The sequence below is a fragment of the Bos indicus x Bos taurus genome, chromosome 29, assembly GCF_003369695.1.
Source record: "Bos indicus x Bos taurus breed Angus x Brahman F1 hybrid chromosome 29, Bos_hybrid_MaternalHap_v2.0, whole genome shotgun sequence".
Taxonomy (NCBI): domain Eukaryota; kingdom Metazoa; phylum Chordata; class Mammalia; order Artiodactyla; family Bovidae; genus Bos; species Bos indicus x Bos taurus.
Genome location: NC_040104.1, coordinates 5,393,668 through 5,404,193, shown reverse-complemented (window position 1 = coordinate 5,404,193; position 10,526 = coordinate 5,393,668). Strand labels below are relative to the sequence as shown.

General features: G+C 58.3%; 1 protein-coding gene across 4 annotated transcripts; it reads right to left on the bottom strand.

Annotated features, from left to right (window-relative positions):
- Positions 1 to 437: 437 nt before the first annotated feature.
- Positions 438 to 10,194, bottom strand: C29H11orf24 (chromosome 29 C11orf24 homolog). 4 transcript variants are annotated; one of them, XM_027531919.1, is made up of 4 exons: positions 10,028 to 10,194; positions 6,418 to 6,615; positions 2,512 to 2,685; positions 438 to 1,847 (listed from the first exon to the last, which is right to left on the bottom strand). In XM_027531919.1, the coding sequence occupies exons 3-4, from the start codon at positions 2,585 to 2,587 to the stop codon at positions 757 to 759; spliced, it is 1,167 nt and encodes a 388-aa protein (XP_027387720.1). In that variant the 5' UTR covers positions 2,588 to 2,685; positions 6,418 to 6,615; positions 10,028 to 10,194; the 3' UTR covers positions 438 to 756. The 4 variants fall into 4 exon arrangements, with proteins under 4 accessions (XP_027387720.1, XP_027387723.1, XP_027387722.1 ...); XM_027531922.1 differs by having other exon boundaries at positions 6,418 to 6,599; positions 10,028 to 10,174; XM_027531921.1 differs by having other exon boundaries at positions 6,418 to 6,642; positions 10,028 to 10,160.
- Between the last annotated feature and the right edge of the window lie 332 nt (positions 10,195 to 10,526).

The window sequence follows — 10,526 nt, the reverse complement described above, 5'->3', positions numbered from 1 at the left end:
GGCTCCCATGCGGCCAGAGCACACGGTGAGCTGTGCGGGGTCCCCGGAAGCCGGGTCTGGGCAGATCCTGCCCACCTGGTTACATGGTGTAGCTCACACGTGGTGCACGTTTTGTTACTCGGGTCTCGTATCCAAAGCAGGCTCCATGTGTCCACCACATCACAGTCCCGAGAAAGGAGGATTCGAGGAAAGGACTCACGTCCACGTGGTACCAGGGACCCTCAGAGGCAAAGGCTCATCCCGCCCAGGCTCAGACAGGGTCAGGCCTAAGAGCGAAGCCCAGGAGAGCAGCAGATGCGGCCCACGTCCAGGGCCTCGCAGAACTTTCAACGTCGACAACATTGCATCCCATCACACAATCTTGAACAGGCTCCCCGGGGCGTGACGGGAGCAGGGGCGGGGGGCAGGATGCAGCCCACACAAACAGAGGGACGCAGTCTGAGTGGAAAGGGGTCATTGCTTTAATTCAGGTCAGGACCCACCCCGGGGGGCCCACCCACCCCATCCTGAGGCAGAACCACTGGCCCTGTGTCAACATGATCGTTACAAAAATAAATATGAAAAAAGCAGCCGCTCTTTAGTGATCATGGAATTAATCTTGACAGCAATTAAATGTGTTTAGCATCTGGCATGTCTCCTAAATTGCACCAAAAGAATCTGGAAGCACTTGGTTTGGCCTCAGAGGCAACCTGGAAGGGAGGGCACAGGGGCCCTGGCCCAGGCCCGGCTAAGCGCGGTGCCCGCCTGGCCCGCAGGTCACATCTCGGAGTCGGCATACATGCCGTTGATGAGATAGTCCACCTGCGTGTAGTCCTTCTTCCTGTAGCTCTCGTAGGCCTGCAGGGCGAACAGGATCAGGACGGTGATGAAGAGGGTGACCCCCAGCAAGAGTACCGCCAGGAGGAAACTTCTGTTCACTGAGGACAGGGCCAGGGGCTCGCTGGAGACCACCAGGTACTGGCCCTGGGTGCTCGGCTGGCACGAGTCTGTGGGTGGCACCTTGGACTCCCCGGGGGTCGGCCCTGGGGAAGTAGTACCAGGCGTGGCCGCAGGCTCGGTCTGCTCCAGCGTCTGAGTCGTGCCTGGCCCTGCGGCCCCCGGCGTGGATGTGGCAGGGCTGGGCCGTGTCGTGGGGGTCGTGGCCTCCACCGTGGGGGCCGGGCTGGTGTGAGGTGTGGAGGCTGCCGCTGTGCTGACGGTCGGCTCAGGGGCCTTGGTTGTAATGCCCATGGTCGTGGACATGGAAGCCACAGTTGGGGAGGCGGGCTCCGGGGTTGTGTTTAAGAGGGTGGGTGTGGGCCTCTGTGCCGTGTCATCCACAGTCCGGGGCGTCGGCGTTGGCGCCTGGATGGTGCGGCCCTGCGTGGACTCACTGAGTGCTTGGGGACTCGAGGGCGTCAGGCTGGCGGTGGGCCCGGGAAGACCGTGTGAGCCTGCGGGGCCGCTGACATTTGTGGGGGTCCCGGCAGCGGGCTGGGCACTTGTGGCCGGTGTGCGTGTGGTGGGCGGCATGGCCGTCGTTGGCCTAGATGACGTGCCGTTGCCGGGCGCTCGCGTGCCAGGTACGGACGGGGTCCTCCAGGCAGATGCCGGGGTGGGCGGCACGGGCGGCCTGGAGGCGGCTCCGGCCCGGGTCCCTCCAGCCGTCGCAGAAGTGCCCACGTCTGTCCTGTGTGTTGCCCCTGCTGTGACTGCAAGAGAGGTGTGGTCGCCTCCCCAAGTCCCTCTGGTCAGCGTGACAGGAGACGGTGTCGCCGGGGTCATTCTCTCAGCTGTTGTGTTCAAGACTTCGGTCGCTGTTTCCACGGATGAGTTTTTCTCCAAATGGTCCCACGTTTGGTTGAGGACTGCATACCGTTAAAAGTCGGAAAAGGAGAAAGACAAATGATCATCTTCTCATTAGAGAAGTGGATTACTCGGGTGGATTATTCAGAGCCGGGCTGAGTTTCTGGGCCGTGGGTCTGGCCGGGGAGGACGATGGTGACATGGGGCCAGGTTTCCCTCTTATCTCACCACGCACCTCTGGCCTGCAGCCCGGGTGCTCGGCGCTGTGGTTAAAAAACTCCTTTCCTCTCTGAACCCCAAATGCACGGGAAGACTTCGGAGCTTCACCTTTTGATCCAAGTTCCAAAATATCGAAGTCTCACATCACAGGTGTGATTCACCATTAAAAAAAAACTATCCAACACACACCCAGGTTTTCAAAGCAGCTAAATCCCTGCCCAGATATTCACACCGTGCCACAGCTCTCAGCTTTATGGAAGGACTTACAGAGTTCTGGGGACGCACGGTGCCTGGCGCAGACGAGAAGCGCAACTAAACGTGATGTCTGGGTCGACCGACTCCCCAGTAAACACTGGGTTTACGGAACAATTGAAATTTTGCAGGACCCAGTGAGTAACCCTTGCAGGGCTCAGAGGCCGAGTCCCACATCAGCTGGACGAGCCTTCCCAGCCCAGCCCCCGGAGCCCCAGCAGGCCCGTCCAGCAGACGCACGGCTTTCTCACTTACGTGAATGCTTGGATGTGTGCAGGCTTTCGGATAAGGACCAGGAGGAAACCCAAACGAGCACGAGGGCTGTCCACATCTTGCAGGTGGGCCGGGAGCGAGGCTGGGTGGTCCCCAAGGCTCCCAGCTGGCCACGCCTCAGGCTGCTAAGGGCTCCCTGTTGCTTGGCCGAGGGACCTACGGTCAAGACAGCAGGCGTCTGGTCAGGAATGCAGGGGCAAGGGCTCCCGTCACGGGTGAGGGAGGGCTCTGGCGGGCCACAGGGTGCAAACCCAGCCAGATGTTCCCTGGGGCCTGGCACGCGGGAAGGGCATGCCAGTTCTCAGCCACGTGTCCGGGGATCAGCCCGGTGCTTGCTTTCATGGGCTTACAGCACTTCTTGACCCACTTTCACAAGTCCCACCATCCCACCCCAGAGTTCAGAATATGAAAGAGCAGCAGAGAGAAGGTATAAAGACTTCCAGTTACCGAGATCACCCAAGTCCTCCTCCTGAACATCTGCGGCCTGCAGGACCTGTGATGGCTGACCGCATGGGGACATGCCACGAGCAGCCAGCCTTCACCCATCCGTCATCCGGCCACCCATCCATCCAACCAGCACACCCCAAGCCGAGTGCCCGCTACCGTGCCAGGCAGCGGACTCAGGACAGAAAGACGAGAGCCACACGACTCTCTCCTCCAGAGGGAGGCACAGAAGAGTGGTCACCGCAAGCTGCTGCCAGTGCAGAGCGGAGCGTGACTCAGGGTCGGGAAGCGGCGAGGGGATGGCGCCTGGGCCGGCCGAGAAGGGGTAGGAGGAGGCTGGCCCTCCGTGCGGAGGCCCCAGAGGCGGGTGGGAGGGGACTGGGTGCCGCGGGCCCCAGAGGGGGCATAGAATTCAGCTGGGGGGGGCTGGAGCAGGGTGCCAGCTGGGCCATATTCTGAAAGACGGATGGGATCCACCTGTCGGAAAAGGGGTGGGGGGGATGAGTAGGGGGTAGTGGCCGGTAATGACAGCAGGGACCAGGGGACGGCGCGGTGAGACCGGGGGCTAAACTAGAGAGGGGCGGGCACGGTTTGGGTTTGGGGGTGCGGGGATAGGAGCCCCTGCGGGTCCGACTGAGGCGGGTGTGACAAGTACACACGGGGGTTCCAGGCGACGGGCATCTGGGAGCGGGGAGGGTAATGCAGGCGGGAGGGGATGAGGCCCAAGGAGGCCGAGAGACTCGGCCCAGGGGTTCCACGGTGAGGGACAGAGGGCAGGCCGAGCGGGCCCGCTCGCAGAAGCCCCGGTCTCCGAGGCTGATGGTGCAGCTGCAGAGACTCAGAGTCCCCACCAGCTGAGCGTCAGCAGAACGAGAACTGGCACAGCCAGGACAGGCTTCCTGGGTGCACGGGGAACTCCCCATGCTCACACCGGTCTCTCCCATGTGCCAGCACTCTCCCGTCCCTCGCTGCAGGGCAACCAAGGGGCCTGGTAACCTTGAGGGGCCCGTCACTTCATGCCCTGCTGGTCCTGGGTGGGCCCTGAGCCTGTCCTCGGCCCCACCCAACCGCCGGAGTCCCACATGGTCGCCTACGAGGCCTGGGCCCTCCCTGGACAGGGGCCCAGCCGTGTGCACCTTGGGTTAGTCCCGCAACCCGGCACTCCACAGCCCAGGGCAGGCGGAGCACAGGCTGCTGGAGTCTGGGGGCAAGTGAGGGGACTGGGGCCCCTGAGGGCGCCCCCCACAAGCAGTCCTGCCCGCAGGTACCCTAGGCCATCAGCGCAAAGCTCTGGAGTTCCATAGAAATCTTGGAAGGGAGCCTTCAAGTTGCCCTGAAGGAAACGTACTGACCGACTCCTCGCCCGGCATGACGCTAAGTGCTGCTCTCCACGGACCAGAGGCCGGGCTGGCTCCCTGGCCTCCCAGCAGCCCCAAGAGTCACCTTCAAGCGTCCCCATCCTGGCCCTGTGCCATCTGCCACTCCACAGCTGCCAGAGAGATTTCTGTAACCCACAAAGCCCACCCTGCCTCAGCTGCTTAAACCCCTACTCTCCCAGGATAATTCCAAAGCTTACTGTAGACCAGGGATTTTGGCAGGAACTAATGCCTGTGGCTGGCGATTTGTCAGGGAAGTGAATACTGAAATGTACCCCTGAATATTCATTGGAAGGACTGATGCTGAAACTGAAGCCCCAACACTTTGGCCACTTGATGCAAAGAGCCAACTCATTGGAAAAGACCCTGAGGCTGAGAAAGATGGAGGGCAGGAGGAGAAGGGGACGACAGAGGATGAGATGGTTGGATGGCATCATCGACTCAATTGATATGAGTTTTAAGCAAACTCCAGGAGATGGTGAAGGACAGGGAAGCCTGGCGTGCTGCAGTCCACAGGGTCACAAAGAGGTGGAGACGGCTGAGCGACTAAACAGCAACGTTTAGGTAACAGAAGACGCATTAATACTTCTCTGGTCAGTAAGCTGTCAGCATGGCGAGGCAGCCTTCCATGTCTGACCCTCGGCCCCTCCTGGATGAACCCACTTCTACCAGATGCGTGAAAGACATGCAGTTTCCCGCCCGCCCCCGTGCAGCTTAAAGGGGCCCCTCGGGGTGGCTTTCTGCCTCCTGTGAGCAGCGGGGACGTTGCAGGGTGGCCCCAGGACTGGAAAAGTCCCCTCAGAACACAAACTCTGCTGGAAGGCTGTGCTCCGCACCCCCACCCCCATCCCTGGCTTCTGACCAATTGTCACTAACTTCAGTTTAGCCTCATGGTGCGCTTTCCCGCCAAAACCGTCCCGTCAGGGTTCCTGGGGTCTCACAGGTGTCAAAAGGTCCCTGGGCCCTACCAACTAGAGTCGCATCTGCTCTCGAAAGGCATCCTTTGTTCCGACAGAAACACGTGGGGGGGTGGGGGTGGGCGGAGAAGAAACAGACCAGTGTCCTGAGTGAGGACTGAACCAGGGAGGTTTCAGGCACAAAGAGTTCACACAGCACCACCACCCCCACCCGTCCGCGGCTGAAGCAGACGCAGCTGGACTCTCCATAAATAAATGTATTGAAACGGCTCTCTCTTCAGCCAGTCACACCCAGTGAGTGCATTGACAACACCCCCACCACCGAGCCCCACATGCTCCCGTCTGAACCCTGGATCCCAGGGCTTCCAGAATGCACCCCGGGCCTTAGGCCCTTCCGCTGCCCCCTCACTACAAATCTCGAGAGCAGGGTTAGCAAGCTTTTTCCTGTGAGAAGCTCAACTGCAAATATTTCAGACTCTGTGGGCCATGCAGTCTATCTTGGCTACTCAAGTCTGCAAAAGCAGGCATGGACCCTAGGCAGGTGATGGGTGTGGCTGTGTCCCAATAAAACTTTATTTACAAAGACACGCAGTGGGTGGGACATGGCCACCCCTGGCTCTGGGACTTCACTGAGCTTCAGCTGACGTTCCAGCTAAGGCAGGGGGAACCGATTCAGGGGGCTGAATGGATTTCCTCCTTCTGTCCAGCTCCTCACCCTAGAACAGACGTGGACTGTCCCATTCTTGGTCCAGGGACGGCCTCCAAGCGGTCTCTTCCCGGGGCCCCTTCTGCTATGAGAGGCCCCCTCTGCCCCCCACATTGCTGAGATGCAGCACCCCAAGGGGCTCCCACAGTCTCATGGTGTCACAATACGAGGCCTAGAGGGAACCTTCCAGCAACAGAAGATGGCCAGAGGACCACATGGCTCCCATGCCCACCTGGGGAGCCCTGTCCAGGGCCACCAAAGAAGGCAGAGGCTCTGACGGTGCAGCACCACCGGCCAGGCGTCCCGGTCACTGGATGGCTCGGCCCGCTGACGTTTGCACTTTCTTTTGCCCACTCTGACCCTGCAAAGCCCCCACAGGGCCGTTTCTGGGCTCCCTGTCCTGTCACCGAGCAGGTGGCCCTGCCCGCGGGCCTTGGACACTCACAAGAGGCAGCTGTTCAGGGCGCGCTCCCAAGCTGGGCCATCTTCCTTGGAGAGCTGAGGGCTTGGCACTGAGGGCTCGCAGGGTGAGGTCTGGCTTTGCGGGAGGCGAGGGCAGCTTTGCAGGGCACTCCCAGGCCATGGCACGCTCTACGGCGCAGGTGGGATCCAGGCAGATGCTCCACTCTGGTAAAAGATGCATCTAGGGTTTGAAAAAGAGCACGTGCTCCTGAGGAAAAGCAGGGGGTAGTATCCAGTGAGAAGGGAGGTGTTTTCCTAGGAGCCAACCAAAACTGCAGAGGAGTCCAGGATACAGTTGTAAAGATATGAACTGGCAGGCATGATTCCGTCATTGGTGAGTATCTGATACACACTCAGGAAGAGATGCAAGACACTCACCACTTTCAAGAGTGGCAGACACAGGAGGTGGTGATGCCTGAGGACCACCACTGGCTGGCTCACGATCACAGACACCCACGTGCACATGTGCCAACCAGAACCCTGTGAGGTCCTGGGCACACAGATCTTTTTGTCCCCCCATTTCTTATAGGCACGACTCCAGACTCCATGACCTTCTCTCAGTTCCAAATGGCCTGCTATTGCTGCTAACTTGCTTCAGTCATGTCCGACTCTGTGCGACCCCATAGACGGCAGCCCACCAGGCTCTGCCGTCCCTGGGATTCTCCAGGCAAGAACACTGGAGTAGGTTGCCATTTCTTTCTCCAATGCATGAAAGTGAGAAGTGAAAGTGAAGTTGCTCAGTCGTGTCAGATTCTTAGCGACCTCATGGACTGCAGCCCACCAGGCTCCTCCGTCCATGGGGTTTTCCAGGCAAGAGTACTGGAGTGGGGTGCCATCGCCTTCAGTTGCTAATCACAGGAGGAACAGTGATGAAACCCAAGGCAAGACTAGCAGACCTGACAGATGGCTCATCGAGATTAGGAGGCCCACCCTGCACACACCCTCATCTTGTCAGCAACCTCACCCTTTTGAAACTTTGCAGAAGTTACTGCCTGGTTCCTTATCACATCCCCTGACTGACTGTAACCTCTTCCTACTCACCAGGGAAGGGGGCACAGTTCTTGAGGCCCTCGCCTACTGTGCTCCCCCTTTGCATGGCAAGGTAAGAAAGCCACTCTTGCCTTGAGTGGCTCTGTCCTCCATGACTCTGTCTCCATATCTCTGTTTGGTCTTGGTGCACAGAGTCAAGGTTTTGGCAACATACATACACACACGCACAGGCAGTCACACTCATGCACACAGCTACACATGCACTCATATCCATGTGACAAGGCAACCCATGCATGCACACTGCCCCGTGTGTACACGTGCAATCATACCTGTGCATGTGTGCAACCACACACACAATTACATACACGAGGTGTGTGTGCCCATGGAGCATATCTCGAGCTATCTCAGGGAACTCGATGGGTCTCTCAGGAAACCTCTGACGGCTCCCATCACTATCTCTTCCCCCAACCAGTGCGGCTGGTGATCACTGCTAGAGAGACAGGAATTGGCCGCTGTGTAGAGTCAAGAGCAGGCCCTTGTGCCATGACTTCATTCCTCTGGTACGGTACAGCCCCCACCTTCCAATCCCGTATTTTAAATGTCAAGATTCCCCTGTCGGGACCTGTGCTAATCGAAGTTGACTCACGATGGAAAGTGAAAGTGAAGTAGCTCAGTCATGTCCAACTCTTTGTGACCCCCATGGACTGTAGCCCACGAGGCACCTCCATCCATGGGATTTTCTAGGCAAGAATACTGGAGTGGGTTGCCATTTCCTTCTCTGGGGGGATCTTCCCAATCCGGGGATTGAACCCAAGTCTCCTGCATTGCGGGTAGACACTTTATCGTCTAAGCCACCAGGGAAGCATCATGGAGAAACCATCACCAAAACTTAGTATCTGGTTTCCCCTGCAGAGGTTTTTGATATTGTTCAGTAGCTCAGTTGTGTCCGACTCTTTGTGACCCCATGGACTACATCACACTAGGCTTCCCTGTCTTTCACCATCTCCCAGAGTTTGCTCAAACTCATGTCCATTGGGTCAGTGATGCTTCAGTGAGCCTTAAAGGAGAGTCTGGCCAATTATTCTCATTATCTGGTGTAGAAAGACTGGGCAGGTCAAGGTCTCAGAAAGAGACCCTTGGAGCAGGAAGGAAATGGTGTTAAGTAGGAGAGCAGGCCAGGAGGAAAGACAGGAGGTTAGGCTGGTGCTGAGAGTTCTCATTTTCAGGGCTCAGCTCCTCATGAGCTGTGCAGGGAAGGGACAGGAGCCAGACAACGCTCCATGAGAAAGGCACCCTCAGACGTGGCCCTGGGCGCCTCCTTCTCTGGTCCTTGACTTCGTGCTGCCTCTCAACATCTCCCACTTCCGATTTTTGCACTCTCAATCTTGGCTTGATTTTAAATTTTTTTGAAACTGTGATATACAGGGTGCTGCATGCACATTACCTAAAAATCAGACTCCAAATTGCTTAATTCCTTTTTCTGGTTTACACAGGTTCCTGGGCCCAACACAAGTGTTACCTGCCACAGTCCATCACACTAGTAACTTATTTATCAGCAGCAGCGGCAATGTGACTCCAAGCTGGAGAAACGACACATACCAAGAAATAGGGATTGCAGAAACAAACACAGGGAAAACCACAGACATCTGTCCTGACACGTCACCTGGCTGAACTTTGGTATCAGAACGCAAGGAACACAGGCGTGTGGGTTTGTGTCTTTAGACACTATCCTGGGTTCCAAAGGATGTGTCTGTGGCAGATGGGAACCTGGAGTGCTGGAGAGCATCTTAATTATATTGCTTCCTTCCAGGCTTCTGGAGTTTTGGGTTTGATGCTAATTGCTGATCAAGAGCCTAATTTTTGCTGGCCACGTGGGCAAATTCCACATTCCTTTGTCCATCAGGCAAGTCTGGCCTATAAGCTGAACATCTGTATTGAAATTTTAGAGATGATTCCTCCAGGTAGGGGGGGAAAAAAACAATATTATTAAAGGCAGATTTCTAAGTAGATATTTATGTCTTATGGCAAACCATGTGGATGCTGGCTCCTCATACTAGCTTAACAACTAATGGCAGAGACTAAGCGGCTACCCAGACTCACGTGGAGGAGGCAGGCAGGTTAAGTGGAAATGCATAAGCCCCTTCCAGGTAGAGAGGGCTTAGGGGAGGCCTGGATCACCTGAAAGGGCCAACTCTGTCGTTGAGGGCAACACTTCCTGGGGCCCAGCCTTGGGCCGGGTAGGACCTTTTAAGCTCCCCACCCATCCAGGTGTGTCCCAACTTTCCCTCCTTCACTCCCAAACTGGATCAACCGCGTCTCTTCTTCTCCGGTTCGGGGTCCTCTTAAGGCCCCTTTTTGCCTCCTGCCTCTTGGGCTTCCCCATCCCCGCTCCTTGCCCCAGCTGACTCCTCCTTACGATCCTTCCTCTCCTTCCTCACCTCCAATCGTCACCAGTGTGCACTCCGTATCCCCATTCATCGTGTCGCTGCCTCCCTCCTCCGCCCCTCGAGTCCCCCATGCACCCCACCTCCCCCTCTCCGCCCCCAAGCCGGTACAGGCAGCAGTGACAACAGCTCCCCGGGACAGCAGGGAGGCCCGCTTACCCGGGCGCGGCAGGCCTTGCGGCGGCCCGGCGGCCCTCGGGCGGGGGGAAAGCGCCCGCGGTCCGGCGTGGGGACGTGGCCCGCAGCAGAGCCGCGGGACCCGAAGCCAAGACCGCTCAGGGCAGCCGCCCCAGCTCGGCCCCACCCCTCCCCGCCCCGGAGGTGACGTCACGGGAGGGCGGGCCTGGGTGGGTGGGGCAGCCTTGGACGACCCCGGAGCCCCATCCCCGAAATGAGTGGCGCTGCCGGAGGCGAGCCGGAAGTGAGGGGCGTGGCCGCACCTAGGGCCACGCCCACAGCGGAGCAGCTCAGGTTACACCTCGAGGGCGGCCGGAAGTGGCTATTTTGGACGGGTCTCTGCCGGAAGTGGTGGTTCCTGGGGCTTTGCCACCTGGCTGCGAATACCGCCCTGTCCGGCCGAGGGTCTCGGAGAGGGTCATCTCACACCTACCTCGGCGGCGTGGCTATGCCACGTGCCCGCTCCCATCCCACAGACTTT

Bases quoted from the DNA above. Each gene is read 5' to 3' on its own strand.
- C29H11orf24 (XM_027531919.1), bottom strand. From the start codon at position 2,587: ATGTGGACAGCCCTCGTGCTCGTTTGGGTTTCCTCCTGGTCCTTATCC. The intron at 1,848-2,511 runs GTAAGTGAGAAA...AACGGTATGCAG, and splicing joins GCACACATCCAAGCATTCAC to TCCTCAACCAAACGTGGGAC.